At 32.9% G+C, this 22,993-nt stretch overlaps 2 protein-coding genes across 4 annotated transcripts in view; both read right to left on the reverse strand.

Moving 5' to 3' along the window:
- LOC129906951 (zwei Ig domain protein zig-8-like) overlaps positions 1 to 22,993 on the reverse strand; it is a 515,233-nt gene that overhangs the window by 326,889 nt on the left and 165,351 nt on the right. The window lies entirely within an intron of this gene.
- Positions 1,716 to 2,876, reverse strand: LOC129905473 (craniofacial development protein 2-like). The gene has a single exon (XM_055980942.1). It carries the CDS (start codon positions 2,874 to 2,876, stop codon positions 1,716 to 1,718), a length of 1,161 nt encoding a protein of 386 aa, XP_055836917.1.

Genomic DNA, 22,993 nt, shown 5'->3' on the forward strand with positions numbered 1-22,993 from the left:
AAAAAAGTTCTGTCCACTAACCAGATTTTTTTGTGTTATACACTCTTTTTAAAACACTCCAAAAACTACTTTCAGCTGATTTTGTGTGATATTTTACGGTGTAGGAAAATGGACAGCTTTATTTTAGTCGGGACAAAATTAAAAGACGCAGACGGGGCAATAAACGTTTTGACCCAAACTAGCGTTAGTGTGCTTATTTTCAGGAAAGAGAAAAATGGATTGTCTCACTGTTTGCACTGTCTCACTGTTCGCACCTTTCCCCTATATTTGGAAAAGTGTGCAATACTAGAGTAATACTAGTGGTACCCTAGTGAAATTCAGGATTTATGTTACTTTTGAGATAAGAAACAAGAATCTACAGTGTCTATAAAAATATAATGGTTAAAAGGTTTTTTGAGTGAAAACAAAACTGATGTGTCACCCTAATGAAATTTGGTGAAAACATTGAATTTGGGACAGAAAGCAAGAATAAAGAGTCTTCATAAAAAAAATTTTTTTCGAAGAGACAGTAAAATCTGGAATTGGCCCCAGCATGGGCAAGAATTATGAAAACACCTAAACGTCAAATATCTAAGGATTGAAGTAAGATAACTTACTTAGGGTGACCAGCGCCGTAAGGCGGCTACAATCCGCTGTGGATTTGGGCCTCAACCAACAAGCTTCGCCAGCCAGCTCTATCCTTAGCTCGCTGCTTCCAGTTGCGCACGCCAAGTTGATTGAGGTCCCCTTTCACTTGGTTGCGCCACCTCAGACGAGGTCTGCCTCTACTGCGCCGTCCCTCTGGGTTGGAGTCGAAAACTTTCCGGGCCGGAGCATTGTTGTCCATGCGCTCCACGTGACCTAGCCATCTCAGGCGCTGCACCTTCACTCTCTTGGCTAAGTTAGCGTCCTTGTACAACCCGTAAAGCCCAATCACCATCAATACACACGGGACCAAAAATCACACGAAGAACTTTTCTCTCGAAACAATCCAAGATGTTTTCATCAGCCTTCGTTAAAGTCCATGCTTCTGCACCATATAGCAGGACTAGGATGATAAGGGTCTTGTATAGGGACACCTTAGTTGCTTGCTTAGTGCGTCGCCTTGTCTAAAACCTTTTTCGACATCAAATGCTTCGGTTAGGTCTTAACCGACTCTGACGGAGCAGCGCTCCGTAGCTATTAGCTCTATACAATTCATCTCTGTATATACTGTCATACGCGTCTTTAAAATCGATGAACAGGTGGTGGGTATCGATTTGTTGTTCCTGGGTTTTTTCTAAGATCTGCCGTAATGTGAATATTTGATCGATGGTGGACTTTCCTGGTCTAAAGCCACACTGATAAGGACCTATCAGGTTGTTGACGAACGGCTTCAGACGTTCACATCGTACGGCAGAGAGGATCTTATATGAGATGTTAAGGAGGCTGATTCCTCTGTAGTTGGCGCAGGTTAGAGGGTCTCCTTTCTTAAGGATCGGGCACACGATGCTGAGATTCCATTCTGTGGGCATGCTTTCCTCCGACCATATTCGGCAGGTGAGCTGGTGCATACTCCTAACCAGGTCATCTCCTGCGGCTTTGTTTGACTTAAGCTTGGATATGACTGCCTTCACTTCTTCCAGGTCGGGGGGACGGTAATGTTGGCCTTCATCGTCGATATTGAATGGTGCAATCTGTCTTTGGGCGGGGTTGGCTTCGTCATCGCCATTGTAGAGATTGCAGAAGTGATCTTTCTATATTCTCAGCATCGCTTGCGTCTCTACTACGATGTTTCCGTGTTGGTCCCTACAGGCTTCAGTTCTAGGTTTATACCCCTGAGATGTTCTTTTTACCTTCTGGTAAAACTTACGAACTTCATTCCTGTTATAGCATCCCAGCACTTCAGAGGCGGCATCTCTAATGGCTTCTTGGCAGTGCTGCCACTGGTTATCTATACTTGCTGCTGGCGGCGTAGGACTTCTCAAGAGGTAATTCGAGACGCGATCGGAATAGGACCTGGCAATCTCTTGCGATTGTAGTCGTCCGACGTTAAACTTCCTCACAGTTTTTCCTTGTGTTGGCGATGGTCTTAAAATCCGCATCCGTACATTGGCTACAACCAGGTAGTGGTCAGCGTCAATGTTGGCTCCTCGGAACGTGCGGACGTCCATAATACTGGAGGAATGCCTAGCGTCGATCGCAATATGGTCAATCTGGTTGACGGTTGATTGATCTGGAGATTTCCATGTCCCTTTATGAATCTTGAGATGCGGGAAACGCGTGCTTGCTATGACAACATTTTGCCTCGCAGCAAAGTCGACTAGCCTGAATCCGTTATCGGATGTGTTGTCGTGCAGGCTATGCTTTTCGAATGTGCTTCCAAAGATATCTTCTCTTCTTAGCTTTGCATTAAAATCACCAAGGACAATTTTAATGTCGTAGCTTGGGATTTGATCGTAGGTTTTTTCGAGGATCTCGTAGAAATTATCTTTGGTGGTATCGTCTTTCTCTTCCGTGGGGGCGTGAGCACATATCAGGCTTTTGTTGGTGAATGTAGCCTTTATGCGGATCGTGGTGAGGCGCTCGTTGACACAGTTAAAACTCAGGACGTTCTGCTTGGGTCTACCTCCGATGGCAAATCCACATCCAAATGTGCCCTTTTGCCGGTTGCAGTCGCCGTAGTAGATATCGTGGGTCTTCAATTTTCTCTTGCCCGGCCCTTCCCATCGCATTTCTTGGATGGCAGTTATATCTGCCTTATAGCAGTCGAGGGCCTCCGCTAATTGATCGGCTGCACGAGGTCTGTTAAGGGACCTAACATTCCACGTGCAGATTCGAAATTCGTTGTCCTTATTTCGTTTGCTAGGGTCGTCATCAGTAAATCCGTACGTTTCCGAGGCTTGTCGTCGTTGCATAACTACATCCTACTTCTGGTCGGGCAGTTACCCCGACGGCAGAAGCCCCCAACCTGGAGGGCCAGGCCCTTTGATGACACCAAGGACGAGAGGTTGGCTAAGCCACTCCTTATAGACCTGTGCTCTGAATATGACTGAGTAGCTCGTATAAGGTGTTCACCAAGTAGTTCGGCCTTACTGGAACTGGCGACGCTACCGTTGATTCTAAAAAAGAATTCTTCCGCTACCGTCATTTGTTGGAAGTGCCTTGGTGGGAACACTCCTTCGTTGGGGGGGTAATTAGTAGCAACAACCTACTCCACTTCGACCTGTCGACCATGGGAGGCCCTTCTGCGAAAACAAGTTTCGCGATCGCATAGCTCTAAGCTTCGTAGTAGTAGTCACCGTAAGTCCATCCGCCACGACAAGGCTTACCCCCATGGATGGGATTGAAATAAGATATCGACATAAATTAAATGCAGTTACAAAGGTTAGTGTTTTTTATAAAAATTAAATTATTATTAACGAAGTTTTTAAGGGTAGTATTAGCATTTAAATTTCTATTGAAATGGGTCAGGGGATGTCAAAGTAGCATTTTCTTATATCCCCCATAAAAGACGTCATTATTACAGAAAAGTTCTCAGTTTGAGTGCTCCACACATTTTAAGGTTCAAATAAGTTATAAAAGAAATTTGTTCTGGGCGGGATTTTATACAATTTAAAAATATGAATTTCTGGGAAAGTGTGCATTTTTCGGATCCTTCCCGATTTCATTTTTTCCATTGACGACTCCAAATAGGGGATAAGATCTGGTTCAAGAGACCACTCAGCATAAGTTATGAGCAGTAGATAGTGAAATGAAAAAGATTAAGTCAACTCAGATGGGTTCTAACGCCTCATAAAATATCGATTTTCGTGAAATACGAGCAATCTTCAGAGGCTTCCCGATTTTTATTTTTCCACTGTCGAGTAAAAAAAAAGTATCAGAATATGTTCAGAAGACTGCAAGGCATAAACCATGAGTTGCACGCAGTGATCTGGAAGAAAAGTCCAAAAACGCTCCACTCTAGTGTTTATACGGTTTTCGGGGGTTTAAATAATGTAAGTTTTTAAGTTAATGTGAATGGTCCTAATTATATTATTACAAATTATAAATATAAAAGATAGATAAGGAGGTTTTCCTGAAATCCAAACTCTCGCAATATCAGTATCAAAGTTGAATGTTTTATCCTATCAAAGGCTTTTGAGAAATCCGTGTATACCACATAGTTTTGTGTGCCGTCATCACAAAATGTGAAAAAGTAATAATATCCATGCCTATTACTGAAGACGCAGATGCACTGCGGCGAGAGTCAGAGTCACTTTCACAAGATTTCGTATTACCGAAGCCGCCGCCGCACGGTTGTCCAAAATGACTTATCTCGTTGCAAAAATCATAACTTTTGAACGGATTGAGTTAGCGGTACAATTTTTTTTTTTATTTGAAGGACATTTCTAGGGCTGTTATACCAATGAATTTCAATAAAATTATTTCACAGGGTGTTTCGGAATCATCGGCCAAAAACAGATTTTCTTTAAAAAAAAAGTTTAAATTAAAATTGGTATGCCATTTTGTAGAAATCACTAATCCACATTTAAAAACAAAATTTCAAAAAAATACAATGTCCCGTTTTCGAAAATTTTATTTTTCAAAAAAAAATTTCAAAATTTTTTTAAAAATCCAAAAATTATTTTTTTTGAAATTTTATTTTTGGCTTATATTTGAGTTATATAAGTGCTTCTTCACAAAAAGTTTCGTTGAAATCGAATAAGCCGTTTTGGAGAATATCGGATTTGAAAAAAAAAAAAACGGTTTTATGGCAGGTACCGTAAAAAATCCATTCGGTTCCATTCATTAAGCCGAATAGGGTATGTGTACCAATCAATTGTTGATTCAAAATAAAAATATTTAGCTGCGCATGCTTGCGCACTGCCGAGATTTTGTACTTTGAAAAAAAATGAAGGCAGAAGGAACAGATTTTCTTTAAAAAAAATGTTTAAATTAAAATTGGTATGCCATTTTGTAGAAATCACTAATCCACATCTAAAAACAAAATTTCAAAAAAATACAATGTCCCGTTTTCGAAAATTTTATTTTTCAAAAAAAAATTTCAAAATTTTTTTAAAAATCCAAAAATTATTTTTTTTGAAATTTTATTTTTGGCTTATATTTGAGTTATATAAGTGCTTCTTCAAAAAAAGTTTCGTTGAAATCGAATAAGCCGTTTCGGAGAATATCGGATTTAAAAAAAACCGTTCTATGGCAGGTACCGTTAATAATGATTTTCCAAAAAAATTTTTTTCATTAGAAGATAGACCTTGTTTTCAAACTTACATTTGAATTTTTTAAACAAAATCGTTGGAGCCGTTTTTGAGCAATTACAGCTTTACTGAAATTGGTGTATGACAAGTACCGTTATTTTTGGCCCAAAAAAATTAATTCCAAAAACACCTCTGGAGGGTCTCCAAAAAATGCTACATACCAAATTTGAAGTCAATCGGTCCATCCGTTTAGGATGTAGATCCTTATACAGACAGACAGACAGACGGACTTCCGGGACCAACTTTTTTGGCATTCTCTATAATCGTAATATCATGGAAAAGTGTAATCTGAACTTTTTTTAGATGTGAATTAGTGATTTCTACAAAATGGCATACCAATTTTAATTTAAATATTTTTTTTTTTAAGAAAATCGGTTTTCGGCCGATGATTCCTAAACACCCTGTAAAACAATTTTCTTGAAATTCATTGGTGTAACAGCCCTGGAAATTTCCTTCAAATTAAAAAAAAAAACTGTACCGCTACCTCAATCCGTTCAAAAGTTATGATTTTTGCAACGAGATAAGTCATTTTGGACAACAGTGCGCCGCCGCGCCGCACAGTGTGTCGAGCCCTATACTTTTCGTAAGGTTTTTGGTGTGCTGAACTCGAATCCGAAGTCAGAAAAATTCTATCATATCACGTTTTTGAAATATTCCCGTTAGAAAATCTGAAATGTCGTCTTTTAACAGTTTTTGAGGTTATGTTCTTGAATGTGGTGATTTATTTTAAATAAATTTGTGACAGTTTCTAAAAGAACTAAATGTTTTCTTTTAAAGCCCGTTTATATCTTTTCAATATCTTTTTTCTACTTTGAGAAATCTTAAGTTGAAGTCAACTTGTTTTGTTTATCTTCTCTATACAAAAAAATCGTATGTTTATTTGCGTTTCATAGCAAATCTCGAATAGTTTTTTGTCAATCGCTTTCAAATTTTGAAATAACGTTTTATTTGCATTTTCGTAAATTCTTATATCGGCGAGGTTGGTAAATACGCTATAATACACAGTAGAGCGTGGCCGGGTCCAAGTAATTATATTAAAAATTTAGTATGCAGAAAAATATAATTTTTTTTTTGTTGAAAACAATATTTAAAATATTTTTAATTACATGAACAGCTTTTTGTTACTTGTGTATGGCTAAAAATTATTAAAAACACCGATTTTTTCATTTTTGTGATCCCCTTGAAGATGTTTCTCAAAAAATGAATTATTTTGAGTACTTGACTCGTAGCACATAAATGTGATTATCTCTGGTAATCGCAAACAGAAGCAGACCACACTTTGCCAATATTAAGTATAGGCCTAAGGCAAAATAATATAAAAAAATTATCGATATGATCTTGTATGTTTTTTTTTTTTTTTTTTAATTAAGTTTAAAAATTAAATTTTTTTTTTCCATTTATCAAAGAAATTTTAATAACTCATATATAATCTTATAAATTTAATTTTTTTTTGTTATACGTTTTACAACAACACTCAAATAAACAAAATAACATTAATAAAATTTTTCAAACAATTACCAAACGTGAAATATACACTCTCAAAGATTCCCATAAATTCCTCAAAATATTTTCGATTTCCGAGGTACTCATGTTTCGGAGCTTATTTTGAATACATAACCTGGGTTATTTTCTAAGATAAATATGTTTTCATATGAGTTGACACTCCTAAATTATATTTTAATAGCAAAAATATTAATTTTTAACAAAAAAAAAAATTGATTTATCATAAGGGGACGACACACTGTGCGCCGGTGCGGAAGTGATAGAATGACATTTGGCTATGTAAGGGCCAGTTGTACAAACGTGGTTCATCCTCGGATTAACGTTTGAACTCGGTTTAACTCATTTGCAGTGTTGTACAATCGAGGTTCAGGCCTTAACCCACTGCTGAACCACGATCAGAAGTTACCCACCGATATTGGTGGGTTAGCAGTGGTTCAGCCATGGATCAGGTGATTTTTAAAGGAAAAAATGTTGCTTTCTCACTTTAATCTGAATTTTTTGACAGTTCAGCTAAAAGCTGGTGGAAATTAATATGGTTTTCCCAAATGATTGGAGTGTTTTTTTTTTTTTATTTGTTTTGGATGTGTTTGTGATGCTAAATAATAATAACACAGCTTTTACTACTTTTATTTGTATTTTTTAATACTTTATTAATTTTTATAAATGAATATACAATTTTCTACAAAAAAGAAAAAAAACATAACAAAAAACAAATACCTAAAACAACCACCCAAGAATCCTCCTCGTCCTGATTAGTGTACTTGATGAAGGTTCGGCCGCCTTTAGGAGTGGCAAAAAACTATTTTCACTAAAATAATACTTTGTTTTTGATTATTGTCTTCCAAATCACAATTAATTGATGGACGATACATTTTCACGAACTTTGTGCTTTATAAAATAACAACAACTGACACTGACATTAGGTATATATAATATATATACAGGGTGTCCCACAGTCACCGCCCCAAACGAAAACCATGGATTCCTGAGGTCATTTTAAGTCGAAAAACTTATGAGGTAATTTTCTCGTTTTCGTCCCGTTTTCGAGTTACCACGGTTTTTATGATTTTTGCTCTCTTGTCCTTTAACTGGCCTTATCTTTGCCAAACTACGTTTGATTTGAAAGATTTTTTTTACAACCAATCAAGAATTTATTACAATTTTAGTTTGTCTAAAATTTTTTTTCCTGCGGACAACCGTTTCTCCACAATTTTGCATCAATCACAATTTTCTTCGTTTTTTAAGTTGTTTTTTACACTTTCATATCATTTAAGTCAAAAAAACACGTTAATGAGTATTAATTTTTTGTGCTTTTTATTAAAGCCCAGTTTATTTTCATAAGAAAAATAAGTTTTATTTCATAAAAAAAGCTACTGAAATTAATTAAAAAAAATAAACAAACTGAGTGAATTAAAAAAAAAATAATTTTTAAATACAAAATTTATTTAAATGAATTAAAACTTTTTCTGAGCTTTATTTATTTGTTCTTTTCTTAACCACAATAGCTCAGAAAAAGTTTTAATTCATTTAAATTAATTTTTTATTTAAAAATTATTTTTTTTTTTAATTCACTCAGTTTGTTTATTTTTTTTTAATTACTTTCAGTAGCCTTTTTTATGAAATAAAACTTATTTTTTTTTATAAAAATAAACTGGACTTTAATAAAAAGCACAAAAAATTAATACTCATTAACGTGTTTTTTTGACTTTAATGATATGAAAGTGTAAAAAACAACTTAAAAAACGAAGAAAATTGTGTTTGATGCAAAATTGTGGAGAAACGGTTGTCTGCAGAAAAAAAAGTTTTGAGACAAACTTAAACTGTAATAAATTCTTGATTGGTTGTAAAAAAATTTTTTCAAATCAAACGTAGTTTGGCAAAGATAAAGCTAGATAAGGGAAAAGAGAACAAAAATCATAAAAACCGTGGTAACTCGAAAACGGGACGAAAACGAGAAAATTACCTCTTAAGTTTTTCGACTTAAAATGACCTCAGGAATCCATGGTTTTCGTTTGGGGCGGTGACTGTGGGACACCCTGTATATTATATATACTAAAATTTTCTTGTATATACACCTGAACTGGGGTTCAGCTGACTCTCACTTGATCCACAAATGTACAACCCACTCAAAGTTGAACCTGGTTCAAGAGTTAACTCGAGTTCAGCTGATCCGTGGGTTAACCCTCAATTTGTACAACTGGCCCTAAGTGTCAACAATGACATATTTCGGTAAGCAGTTCAGCGTGTTCACAGATTGAAATTTGATTCGGTTGCGGATCGAGTAGATTCCCGGGGAGTGAGTCACTGTGTTTTCTGTAATAGGATGATTAGATACCGTTGATCTCGCATAAAACCGAGTTAAAATGTGGAAGGATGTTTCGTATTACAGAGTTATACATATTTTATATACAATTTTTTTTTTTAAATTAAGGACAAGGCGTTTAAAATTGATACAGGACGGTAATTTTTAACATTAGAAGGATTGCCATTTTTTGGAATTGGAGTAACGAATGAATGTTTAAGACGCACTGTTTTATCATGCAAATATTTATTGAAGAGCATGCTTATTATTGTAACTCAGTGATATTAATTTAGCAAAGATTTAGATTATAATTTATATCTTCGTGACCATTTTTTAATACAAATTCAATCCTTAGTGGGCGTGAGGTCTGGTTTATAAGTTTTTTCTATCTTTTCTCCGACCTTTCGACCGTGTTTACAGCCTTCTTCAGAGAGAGTATTCTGTCTTCTAATTTTAAAAATTTAATCTTAAAAATTTTAAAGCAGAAACACAATCACGCTTTGACAGACGCGTCGTCACGTTACGTTGAGAAATCCTCAAAGCGCGCTTCTGTCACTTTGACTTTGAACAGTTGATTGAAACATAAAATCTGCTGTCAAATAAAATAAAAAAAAAAAAAACACAGTCACTCACAAAATTTTTGGGCCAAGTCCTTATCTTGATTTAAATGTGGAAAAATGAAGAAGGATATTATAATTTGTTGAAAAATACATAACAATTTGTTTATTCTTTAATCCTATAGTTATAAAAGCAAAACCAATCAAAATAAATTCTTTTTTAAAGAGAACTAACAATAAAACTCAGTCTACCACATCATTAAATTATTGTTATTTTTAATACGTACCTAAATTGTTTTGATTTAAAATATCTCGATGCCGTCTTTTGGGCAAAATTTATATACAGAAACACATTTGGCCCAATAATTACGAGGGTGACTGTAACTATATCTGATAAATGTCAGAAAGCGAGTAAAAGTTCAACCTAGTTGAACTTTTGCTCGCTTTCTTACGTTTCCTTACGTTTGTCAAAAAAAGCGTAGGGGAAAGGTGCGAACAGTGAGACAGTGCAAACAGTAAGACAATCCGTTTTTCTCTTTTCTGAAAATAAGCACAGTAACGCTAGTTTGGGTCAAAACGTTTATTTCCCCGTCTGTCCTTTAATTTGGTCCCGACTAAATTAAAGATGTCCATTTTCCTACACCGTAAAATATCACACAAAAAAGAGTGTATAACACAAAAAAATCTGGTTAGTAGACAGCACTTTTTTTACATATGTAATATATTTATATGTTCTTTCATAAAAAAAATATCATGTAAATAGAATACCTTCTCGTTTTTTGTAATTTTATATTTTTCCGAAAAATGACAAAAAGTAAACAGTGGGACATTATTAAAAAGCAAACAGTGAAACATAGATTCTTAAAAAGCAAACAGTGAGACATAGATTTTTAAAAAATCTGTTATTTTAAGTAGGGAATAGGGCACCCTGGACTGAGAGTTTTGAGCCAGAAAGAGACAGCACTATGTTTGAGTGAGATAGGTGATTCGAAAGGTAATTAGTTTATATTTACCTGTTGTAGTGTGATAACGTAAAAAAATGTTTTGGTGTGAGAGATTGAAAAACAACAAAACATTTTGTATATGTGAAGCGGCGTGGGAAGACATAAGATTAGCTGATATAATATTTAATTCTGATACTTTTAAACTTGCAGTAACACCTGAACATGGGGAAGAATGTACTGTACTTCACTTAAGAAATGGAGAGACAGTCCCCTCAATTTTAAATTTTCGGTTACAATTTCAACATTTGCAGCATGTACGTTTTAGAGTTAAGGGAGGAGAAATAACTATATTTGGATCAATTTACCCTAGTTCGAGTGTTATTAGTCGGAATGAGAGAGAATATCCAGCTCTGTGTCCATTCAGTGAAGCAGAAATAATTGCAAAAGGAGATAAAAATCGACGACTACATCATGTTATGAGGAATTATCGACATTAAAGCAATCAATTAAATAAAAAAAATTGATGACATGGATATGTCTTAATATAGGTTAAACTAATTTAAGAGGAAACAAAAGGAGATTGCTGAACTACAAATACAAACATTTCACAAGTCAATTGAGAAAAATGTTATTAGTTCTGGAGCTTGCTGCTTATCAGATAAATAAAAAAATAATTTTAAAAATAAGAATGTAAAACCACAATATCCGTTGATATTTCAAATTTTGTCATGAATAATTAGAAGACATCTGTTTAATATTTTTAAGAACAAACAATCTTACTTTTTGGGGGAGTATTTTATCTCAAAAAGTACAAACACTTCTCAAGTCAATTAAGAACAAAATTATTAAATTCAAAGAGCATACTGCTTATCAGTTTTATGAAAAAATGCTTTTTAAAAATGAAAAATGTAAAACCACAATATCCGTTGATATTTCAAATTTTTGTCTAATGATAAAAAATATTTGTCATGAATAATTAAGAAGACATCTGTTTAATATTTTTAAGAACAAATAATCTTTTTTTTTTTGGGGAGTATTTTATCTCAAAAAGCATAAACACTTCTCAAGTCAATTAAGAACAACATTATTAAATTAAAGAGCATACGTCTTATCACTTTTATGAAAAAATGCTTTTTAAAAATGAGTATGTAAAACCACAATATCCGTTGATATTTAAATTTTTTAAAAGAAAAATATCAAATAATAATACTAATTGTTTTCAAGTTAATTGATAAAAGAATATTTGAATAATAAAAAATGAGAATGTAAAACCGCAATGTCCGATGATATTGAAAATTTAAAAATTGTTTTACGTTAGAATTTTCATATAAATACTCTTGAGATTTTATGACATGTATCAGTTTCATTAAGATGACGCCGCACATAGGAGTATTGTCATAAAAAACCTGGCCATAATTATTTTTCGTGGTTTTTGTTATTATTTCTGTTTAAAATGAGTATTCCTACAAGAAAATACAATATAAACCTAGTTTTTATTATTTTTATTTTTTTACCAAAAACTAAAAAAAAATTGATTAATGGCCTGTACTCCGCCTGTCAACATTATTTTTCTCAATTTTTTTTCCTCATTCCTAATACGCAATTCTCAGTTTCTTTTCTCTCTTCCCCAACCTTAATTTAGATCACCCAAAACAAAATACACTAATAACATCAGTAAATTGAATTTAAAAAGAAAAAACGTTGCATAAAGTAAGGAGTATTTTCTATCAGAAAGTGAAAAACTAATTGATCCTCAATTCTCTAAAGAGCACCCAATTTTTTTTGCATTGTGTTAAAGAATATATAAACTAACTCATAATTTTCAATTCATTGCAGAATAACGGGGTATACTAAAACAAAATCATTAAAGTTCAAATAATAACTTACCAAAAATATCAAGTTTTTAGATACTAGTTCTAAGCCCGAATTAAAATAAAAAAAACCATCTAACATTTTTAAAACTTTATTAATATCGTTAATAAATAAGTGAAGAAGAATTTTCCATTTAATTTTTTTAGATTTCTATCACAACACTTCGATATCGCATATAGAATAACACTTACCAAAATACTTCGCATTCAAATAAAAATGAACTCATTTTTTAACAAGACACTATCGAAAAACAAAAAAATGAGTGCTACATATTGACACATGTTTATTTTGCACCCACTTTGTCAAACTTTTTGGTGTCAATTTTGATTTTCAGAAAATCGACTTATGACCAGGTTTTTACTGCAAATACTCCTATGTGCGCCGTTAGAAAACTTCTTGGAAGCTTACTCAAAACAATGCTGGGAGCATATGGAGCTCCAGACGGAGCTCCGGAAGGGGCTCGCAGCACTGAGGGAGGATCCTCAGATAGTTTCAATTATTGCGCTACATCACGGAGCAAAACATCTATACCTTCTAGCTGTAAGGGATGGGTTCGACGTGGAACCCCCTCCCACTATAAACATGGAGGCACTTTTTGATGTCATAAAAAAAATAAAATAAAACTTATTACATATAAATAAAAAATTTTAAAATTTAAAAAAATTTGATTTTTTGTTTTTTTTGTTGTTGTTGTCATATGTTGTTGTGTTTTTTCAGGTTTTCGTTCTATTTCACTCACTTCTTTTTTTCAGGTTTTGGTTCTATTTCCACTTCTTGATTTCAGAATTATAGGAATTTTGTTTTGTTTTTTTCGAATTAGAGGGCTTCTCATATTTATTTTTAAAATGAGAATAATAAAAAAAACACAACATCCATTGTTTTATAAAAAACATAATTTCCGTTGTTTTGCCACTACCACAATTTCCGTTGTTGTAGATAAAATTCAGCTGGAATTATGATTCTAATTTTTATCCAGAAATTATGAATCGAGGGTATAAAAGCTGTAGATTCTTGTTGTGTCAATTCACTTCAAGAAATTCTGTCAAAAGTGTCTTTTGTTTTAAAAGTTTGAAGAAAAAAATTAAAAATGTCTTTTATTAAGTCACTTAAAGCTGGGTGTAAGGCAGGGAAAGAGCGTAAACCTATTTGCAGTTTATCAAAAATGCCTATGAAGAATCGTTTTCCTATTACATCAGCCAAGAGGACTTTTGGCAACTTTGGGGAGCAGATCATGCTTGAGTTGGAACATTGCATAGCTTATCTACCGCAAAGATACAACGAGAAGTTTTCCGATGAGGACATATCGAATATGCCTAAATGTTACTTTGAGGTGGTGGCCCCGTTCGGAAACTCTTCGTTCCAGGTGGATTTCCATGTAAAACAAGAGTTTGAAGAGGAACTGGAGGAAGAACAAGAAGTTGCACCCCAACAACAACAACAACAACAACAACTACCTCAACTACAATTGCAACCTCTTAACATGGATGAAGTGGCATCTACATCGGATCACGCTCAGCAAATCCAACAACAACAACAGCAACAACAACAACAACTACAAAGCTCTCATCGACAAAGAACTCGGAAACAAAAACATCAAGAGGAGGTATTAATTAACCCAAACTTATTTTTTGTTGATCAAAATAATTTGTTAAATTCACAAAAAATGTTTTTTAAATAAAAATGTTTTTAAATAAAAAAGAAATTAAAAAAATGTTTTTTCTTTTTCTTGGATTTCATTTTTGCTTTTCTTTATTGATTTTTTTGGGGGTTTCTTTATTGATTTTTCAGCGTTTCAGAATATTGACTGATTTTGAGACCCAAGTCAAGAGGTTCAATTTGAAGGCGCGGAAGGTTCAATGCACTATAAATCCAGTTCCGCCTCAAGAAGAGCCAACTACTTGGATAAAAGACGCCATAGAGGATATATTAAGATTAACCATTAAAGATCTTAGTCCTGAAGATAAGGTAGGAGTAACTTTTAGTGGGGAAGGATTTTCAAACAGCCGTGGTAGTGGTTGGGTAAATTTTAAAAACTGTTCTGAACTGAGTTTTCATGATGTATGGGAAATGATAAGTAAAATATTTCAAAGCAATTCTCAAGGCATTAGCACCGACACTTTCAGCTTGTCAGTAACTTCGGTGAAGATGCCTGTTGGAACTGGCAAGAAATCATCACAAATGTATAATAGTTTTGAAGAAGAATGCCTCAATCGAAAAGGAATAATATGCATACAAAATAAAGATAATTTATGTCTACCTCGAGCTTTGATTGTAGGAAAAGCTTATGCTGACAGCGATGTTAATTTCAGAAAAGTAAGAAGAGACATTGGAAAAATACAAACAAGTCGAACACTTGAACTTTTAAAAGAAATGGAAATCAACATACCATCATCTGGTTGTGGTATAGAAGAACTGAAATTATTTCAAAACCATTTAAAAGACTACAAGATAACGGTCTATGAATATAGGACTAAGGGGCGAAAAGTTATATATGAAGGGGTTCCTAATTCTGATAAAAAGATAAATTTAATATATCTTAATAATCATTTCAACGTAATAACGTCTTTAACTGCTGCATTTTGCTGTTCATATTATTGTGAAATTTGTCATAAACCGTACAACGCTAAAATTGATCATCACTCGTGCAAAAAAATTTGTACTCAATGCCGTCAGTTTCCAATATGTCCAGAGAAAAAAAAAGAAATTGAATGTTCTGACTGTAATCGAAGGTTTAAAGGAACTTATTGCTATGACAATCACAAAATGTCAAAATCTTCAGGAAAATCTATTTGTGAACAGCTAAAAAAATGTCATCTGTGCTTGAAATGCTATGGAGGCGCACGAGATCATGTTTGTGATGAGTTCTTTTGCAAGAATTGCCAAAACCATGTATCAAAAGGGCATTTATGTTACATTCTCCCCAACACAAAAAAACCTAGTCTTAAAAGTATATTGTATATATTTTATGATCTTGAGTGTCGTCAAGAAAGTGTCATAGGCTATAAAGATGAAGAGGGAGCAAAAATGTATCCAATTAAAGAACATGAACCAAATTTGTGCGTATTTCAACAGAAATGTGATCAATGTATAGAGAATGAAGATTTGTATTTTTGTCAAATTTGTAAGTTGTCAACAAATATATTGAAAGGAGATGAGATTATACCCAAATTTCTTCAACATGTGCTTAAAGTAAGAAAAATATTTAACAAAGTAATTGTAATTGCTCATAATGGTCAAGCCTACGACCATCAGTTCATTTTGCATTACATTTTAAAAAAAACTCAATTAAGCCCTGAACTGATTATGCGAGGAACAAAAATATTGGCAATGTATCTTAGTAATGTAAAATTCATCGACTCAATAAATTACTTTCCAATGGCTTTATCGAAACTTCCAAAAGCCTTTGATTTACCTTCAGTTCTCAAAAAAGGTTACTTTCCGTATTTATTTAACACAAAGGAAAATGAAAAGTATGTCGGAAAATTGCCAGCATTGGAGTTTTATAGCCCTGACACAATGAAAACAGAGGAACGTGATATCTTTTTGAAATGGTATTCAGAGCATAAAAACTATATTTTTGATATGGAACATGAAATTGTAGAATACTGTAAGAGTGATGTTAGAATATTAACAGGAGCTTGCTTAAGATTTAGAAAATTGTTTCTCAGCCAAAGCAATGTTGAACCGTTTTTAGAAGCTATAACTATCGCATCAGCATGTAATCTTCTTTTCAGACGAAACTTTCTGAAGCCAGACACTATTGGGTTGATACCTAAGAAAGGGTACAGATGCGTAGATAATCAATCCGTTCAAGCAATTCAATGGTTAATTTGGGAAGAAAAAAAAAGAAACATTAACATTAAGCATGCATTTAAGGGGAGAGAAGAGGTTATAAATGGAGTAAAAGTTGATGGATTTTGTAAAGAAACAAACCAAATTTTCGAATTTCATGGGTGTTACGTTCACGGTCATCCTCTTTGTTTAAAACACCAACGTGATACTCCTTTGTTTGAAAATGCAACAGAAACGTTAAATCAAAGGTATGAAAGAACAATAGCGAAAACTGAGCGATTAAGAAAGTTTAATTACGAAGTTATAGAAATGTGGTCTGGTGAATTTCAAAATATTCTTAAGAAATTAAATAAGAAAGAATTAAATTTTCTTAAGAACCATGAACTTATTCAAAACGCACCATTGATTCCCCGTGATGCTTTTTACGGTGGACGCACTGGGAACTCATTTAATTATTATAAATGTAAGGAAGGTGAAAAAATACAATATATTGACATTTGTTCTCTGTATCCATGGGTGTGCAAAACTGGTAAATTTCCAATTGGTCATCCTAAAATTCATGTATATGGTGATGCTAACTGTACAGCAAAAAAACTACAACATATGAATGGAATTGTAAAATGTAAAGTTCTTCCTCCAGAGCACCTTCTTCACCCTGTACTACCTATTAAACAAAACAATAAATTAATGTTCTCTTTATGCAGAAGTTGTAGCGATGAAAAAAATTTAAACCCAATTTGCACTCATTCCAATGAGAAAAGAGCCTTAATTGGAACATGGGTAACAGATGAAGTAATGAAAGCAGTTCAAAAAGGGTATATTTTACTCACTGTTATTGAAATATGGGAATATGAAGTAGTGGAATATAACTCAGAAACGAATTCTGATGGTCTTTTCACCTCTATGATGAACAAATTTCTCAAAATTAAACAGGAAGCATCAGGATGGCCAAGCGAATGTTCATCTGAACATGAAAAGTTAAAATATATTGACGATTTTTTTGCAAAAGAAAATATTCAGTTGGAGTATTCTGAAATTTGTAACAATCCTGGTAAGAGATCTTTGGCTAAATTGATATTGAATTCATTTTGGGGAAAGTTTGGACAGAATGAAAATCAAATTCAAACAATCATTTTGAACATTCCTTCAACTTTATTTCATCTATTTACACATCCATCGACAGAGGTGGAGCATGTTTTTCCGATTAATCAAGAAAATATTGTAGTCAACTTTGAAATGAAAGAAGAAGCACTAGACTCTTTATCGACAGTCAATGTTTGTATTGCTGCTTTGACCACCACTCTAGCTCGTCTAAAACTCTACAGCTATCTAGAGAGTTTAGAGGAAAGAGTTCTCTACTATGACACCGATTCTGTTATATATGTAAGCTCTCCAGAAGAATATCAACCATCTACAGGTACATTTATAGGAGACATGACAGACGAACTTGAAAGTTATGGTATTGGAAGCTACATAACTGAGTTTGTGAGTGGTGGCCCCAAAAATTATTCTTTTAAAGTATTTAGTACCAATACTAATACTGAAGAATATGTCTGCAAGGTTAAAAGGATTTGTATGGATCATGATTCTTCCCAAATAGTTAACTTTGATTCAATTAAGAATGCTGTATTAAATAATTCTCCCTCACTAGAAGATAAAAACAGAATAATAGTAAGATCAAATAACATTAAGAGAACTGAAGGGCATCAAGTTATCACCATTCCAGAATCAAAAACATACAAAGTCAGAGCAGAAAAGCGTCGATTTTTGGAAGACCATAGTTCTCTACCTTATGGATATTATAAAAGTTGATTTTCAATTTCCAACAATGCTCAAAGCTTCTAAAACTTTTTTTTTTTTTTTGAAATAATAAAACAATATATAACTTTATTTAATTTTTTTGTTTTATTTATAAAGGAATACAATGCTTTTCATTCATTAGGAACTTACTTAAAAGGTAAACATTTTGAAGTGCACAACATTTTGCATGACTTTGACATTTAATTTGATCAGGATAAATTCTTTTGAGTTCTTTCAAATTTGGACAGCTAAAAAAGTCTTCTACGTTTTTGACTTCTACATTTTCATTATTAAGTATTTCTCTTAACCATTGTGCTTTCTCTACTCCTTTAACATAGACGGTACCATTGCGGATATTGTTTCGAAGACTAGTTTTTACTTCTGTGAAATTGATACTTCCTCCATTCCAGCTTAAACTATGATAATTATTATACAACCAATAAGCCTGTTTTTTAAGTGATAGAGGAAGCACACTTAAATTACACGGTGGTGTAACAATGAAATGATGATGATATCCATTATTCAGTATTGCTAGTTCTTTCAAAATAAAGTCTTTATTGAATACTCCAAAGCCTTGAAAGTCAACAATAAAAATATTCATAGTTAAGATAATAAGTAGGTATGTTCTCGATAAATTCACTCTAAGTACTGACAAGCTTATAAGTCAATACATTCAATTTAAGTAAGTTTTTGAACTTCTCCAGTTATAGGGTTATATTCAATTATACGATCATGAAGAATCAGACAATATGCTGATGTTGAAGCTGGGATCGCAACATTAGTTTTTAACTCAATTTTTACATCCACAGGTCCAGTTTTAATTGATTCATTTTGTCTAGAACAATCAAATACTATAATCGGCGCCAAGTCCTTAAAATCTTGTCGCGATAATAGAGGATGTGGTTGCTTTTGGTAGTAAGATTCTTGAAATTTACTGTACATATCATAGAGAACGGCATATCTATCTAATTTAAATTTAAGATTTAAATCTTCACGAGGATAATATTCAGAATTTAAATGTAATTTTGCATTACTTATATCGCAATGATCAAATTTGCTACAGTCTTTATTTTTTTGATTTTTTCTATCAGTTTGTAGAGCAATAATAACATATCTTGGCTTCTCAAGTTGACTTGAAGTTTTGACAGTCCATACATGATCAGTTGTGGTGGGTAGTGTTGGATATTCATACATTTCCCAATTTCGAAAGTGAATTTGAATCGTTTTTGTTTGTATTTGTTTTAATAATGTTAACTTATTAGAATCGGATAAGGTTACATGAGGAACTCTCCATTGTAATTTAAAAATTGAAAGTTTTAATTCTTCGTTATCTTTTCCATCTATTATATAGTAAGCATTATCATTAGTGCGCGTACGAATTAGAATTAATTCATGTCGTGCATTTGTTATGATTTTCTTATAGTCTTCTGCAAATCCTAAAAGATTTTTTAGAGGTATGCAGAAATTAAAAGTACCAGTTGATGATGTGTTTGTATTTAGAAACCATGATGCATTTTCTAATATTTTGCTTTCATTTTCATTCAAAGATACGTAATTTTTTAATGTTGTTGTGATGCCTACGTTTTTGTTGTTCTCAATGTCTACCCCATTGAGTTCATAATGTATTTCCTCGAAGAGAAAGGCTACAGCATTATTAGTTAATTTTGTTGTAGAGAAAGTACCATCATCTTTTGTTAGACTACCCTCTAGATAAATGTAGCTTTCACTAGGTAAAATGCACAAGTCCTGTTGTTGTATAGGTATACGAATTTCATCACTCAGACCAAATGATTGAAGAAATGGCGAATAACTATGATACTCGATTTTTGTTATACTGTTGTCATAGCTAGGTGCATTTGTTATGTTTAAAATGTCATTCATTTTGATTTTATTTAAGTTTAAAGCCTAATTGAACAAGATACGTTTTGTTTTCGGGCGATAATTTTGGTCTTGACAGTCTTGTAGCTTTAGATAAACTAATTGAATGATTATCTTTGGTGTCTGTTATATTATTATAGATTAACATTATTTTTGTATTGGGGTTAGATGCAATCGAATTGTTATTCTTTCTCCTCTAAAATTTACTAAATCTCCGTCCTGGTCTACAAGTTTCAAAGTTAGTGTACTTATTCGTTTGGCATTCACTGGTAAATAGATCACATTTTTTGGAACTTCAGTGATTTTATACCCTGCTCCTGTTTCAGGTGAAAACTCATGTATTGTATGCGAACGAGTGTTATTTATATAAGAACCTGAAATTATATTACATTCTACTCGTATTACGTTAACCTTGTTTATATCAACAGGCAATTCTGATGTATGTAATACATCCTCAGTAAGAATAGTTCTTTGGAAACCCAATAAACTTCCAATACTTCTTTCTTTATTAAAAAAAATCAACTCGTTTGCACTGATTTCACATTTCATTGTGTTACTATTTGCCTGTAAACGAACTACTGTCACAGAATTTCTACTTATTAACTCTTCCTGAATATATTCTTGAATAGCCCCGATTTCATATGTTCCAGGGGGAATTTCAATTTCTATGTCCCCTACATGGAATAAGTTGTTACGTTCGTCAATATTCGGTATAGCATTATACGAATGAAAATCAATTAAACCACAAACATAATCTTGATCTAAGTTTATATATTAATAAACTTTATTTATATTACATATAAATAAAAAATTTTAAAATTTAAATGATTTTTTGTTTTTTTTGTTGTTGTTGTCATATGTTGTTGTGTTTTTTCAGGTTTTCGTTCTATTTCACTCACTTCTTTTTTTCAGGTTTTGGTTCTATTTCCACTTCTTGATTTCAGAATTATAGGAATTTTGTTTTGTTTTTTTCGAATTAGAGGGCTTCTCATATTTATTTTTAAAATGAGAATAATAAAAAAAACACAACATCCATTGTTTTATAAAAAACATAATTTCCGTTGTTTTGCCACTACCACAATTTCCGTTGTTGTAGATAAAATTCAGCTGGAATTATGATTCTAATTTTTATCCAGAAATTATGAATCGAGGGTATAAAAGCTGTAGATTCTTGTTGTGTCAATTCACTTCAAGAAATTCTGTCAAAAGTGTCTTTTGTTTTAAAAGTTTGAAGAAAAAAATTAAAAATGTCTTTTATTAAGTCACTTAAAGCTGGGTGTAAGGCAGGGAAAGAGCGTAAACCTATTTGCAGTTTATCAAAAATGCCTATGAAGAATCGTTTTCCTATTACATCAGCCAAGAGGACTTTTGGCAACTTTGGGGAGCAGATCATGCTTGAGTTGGAACATTGCATAGCTTATCTACCGCAAAGATACAACGAGAAGTTTTCCGAAGAGGACATATCGAATATGCCTAAATGTTACTTTGAGGTGGTGGCCCCGTTCGGAAACTCTTCGTTCCAGGTGGATTTCCATGTAAAACAAGAGTTTGAAGAGGAACTGGAGGAAGAACAAGAAGTTGCACCCCAACAACAACAACAACAACAACAACTACCTCAACTACAATTGCAACCTCTTAACATGGATGAAGTGGCATCTACATCGGATCACGCTCAGCAAATCCAACAACAACAACAGCAACAACAACAACAACTACAAAGCTCTCATCGACAAAGAACTCGGAAACAAAAACATCAAGAGGAGGTATTAATTAACCCAAACTTATTTTTTGATGATCAAAATAATTGGTTAAATTCACAAAAAATGTTTTTTAAATAAAAATGTTTTTAAATAAAAAAGAAATTAAAAAAATGTTTTTTCTTTTTCTTGGATTTCATGTTTGCTTTTCTTTATTGATTTTTGTGGGGGTTTCTTTATTGATTTTTCAGCGTTTCAGAATATTGACTGATTTTGAGACCCAAGTCAAGAGGTTCAATTTGAAGGCGCGGAAGGTTCAATGCACTATAAATCCAGTTCCGCCTCAAGAAGAGCCAACTACTTGGATAAAAGACGCCATAGAGGATATATTAAGATTAACCATTAAAGATCTTAGTCCTGAAGATAAGGTAGGAGTAACTTTTAGTGGGGAAGGATTTTCAAACAGCCGTGGTAGTGGTTGGGTAAATTTTAAAAACTGTTCTGAACTGAGTTTTCATGATGTATGGGAAATGATAAGTAAAATATTTCAAAGCAATTCTCAAGGCATTAGCACCGACACTTTCAGCTTGTCAGTAACTTCGGTGAAGATGCCTGTTGGAACTGGCAAGAAATCATCACAAATGTATAATAGTTTTGAAGAAGAATGCCTCAATCGAAAAGGAATAATATGCATACAAAATAAAGATAATTTATGTCTACCTCGAGCTTTGATTGTAGGAAAAGCTTATGCTGACAGCGATGTTAATTTCAGAAAAGTAAGAAGAGACATTGGAAAAATACAAACAAGTCGAACACTTGAACTTTTAAAAGAAATGGAAATCAACATACCATCATCTGGTTGTGGTATAGAAGAACTGAAATTATTTCAAAACCATTTAAAAGACTACAAGATAACGGTCTATGAATATAGGACTAAGGGGCGAAAAGTTATATATGAAGGGGTTCCTAATTCTGATAAAAAGATAAATTTAATATATTTTAATAATCATTTCAACGTAATAACGTCTTTAACTGCTGCATTTTGCTGTTCATATTATTGTGAAATTTGTCATAAACCGTTATTATTATTATTATTATTATTATTATTATTATTATTATTATTATTATTATTATTATTATTATTATTATTATTAAAAGCTTTATTCGCCACTAAATTTTACAGTTTAACAATTAGAATGATAGTTAATATACAAATATAAATATAAATATGAATAAAATGAAATAAAAAAAAAAAATAGTTAACAAAGAATTTAGTACAGATTATTTTAGATAGGTAGTTTAAAGTTAATATGTATTCTAATCGTTATTTTTTTTTTATCAATGAAAGGTCGTTTATCCGGCATAAGCCTCCCCCATAGATGCCCAATAAACCGTACAACGCAAAAGAGTCTGCCTAAACTGCCAGAGCGTG

This window comes from Episyrphus balteatus, chromosome 1 (genome assembly GCF_945859705.1).
Source record: "Episyrphus balteatus chromosome 1, idEpiBalt1.1, whole genome shotgun sequence".
NCBI classification, from domain to species: Eukaryota; Metazoa; Arthropoda; class Insecta; order Diptera; family Syrphidae; genus Episyrphus; species Episyrphus balteatus.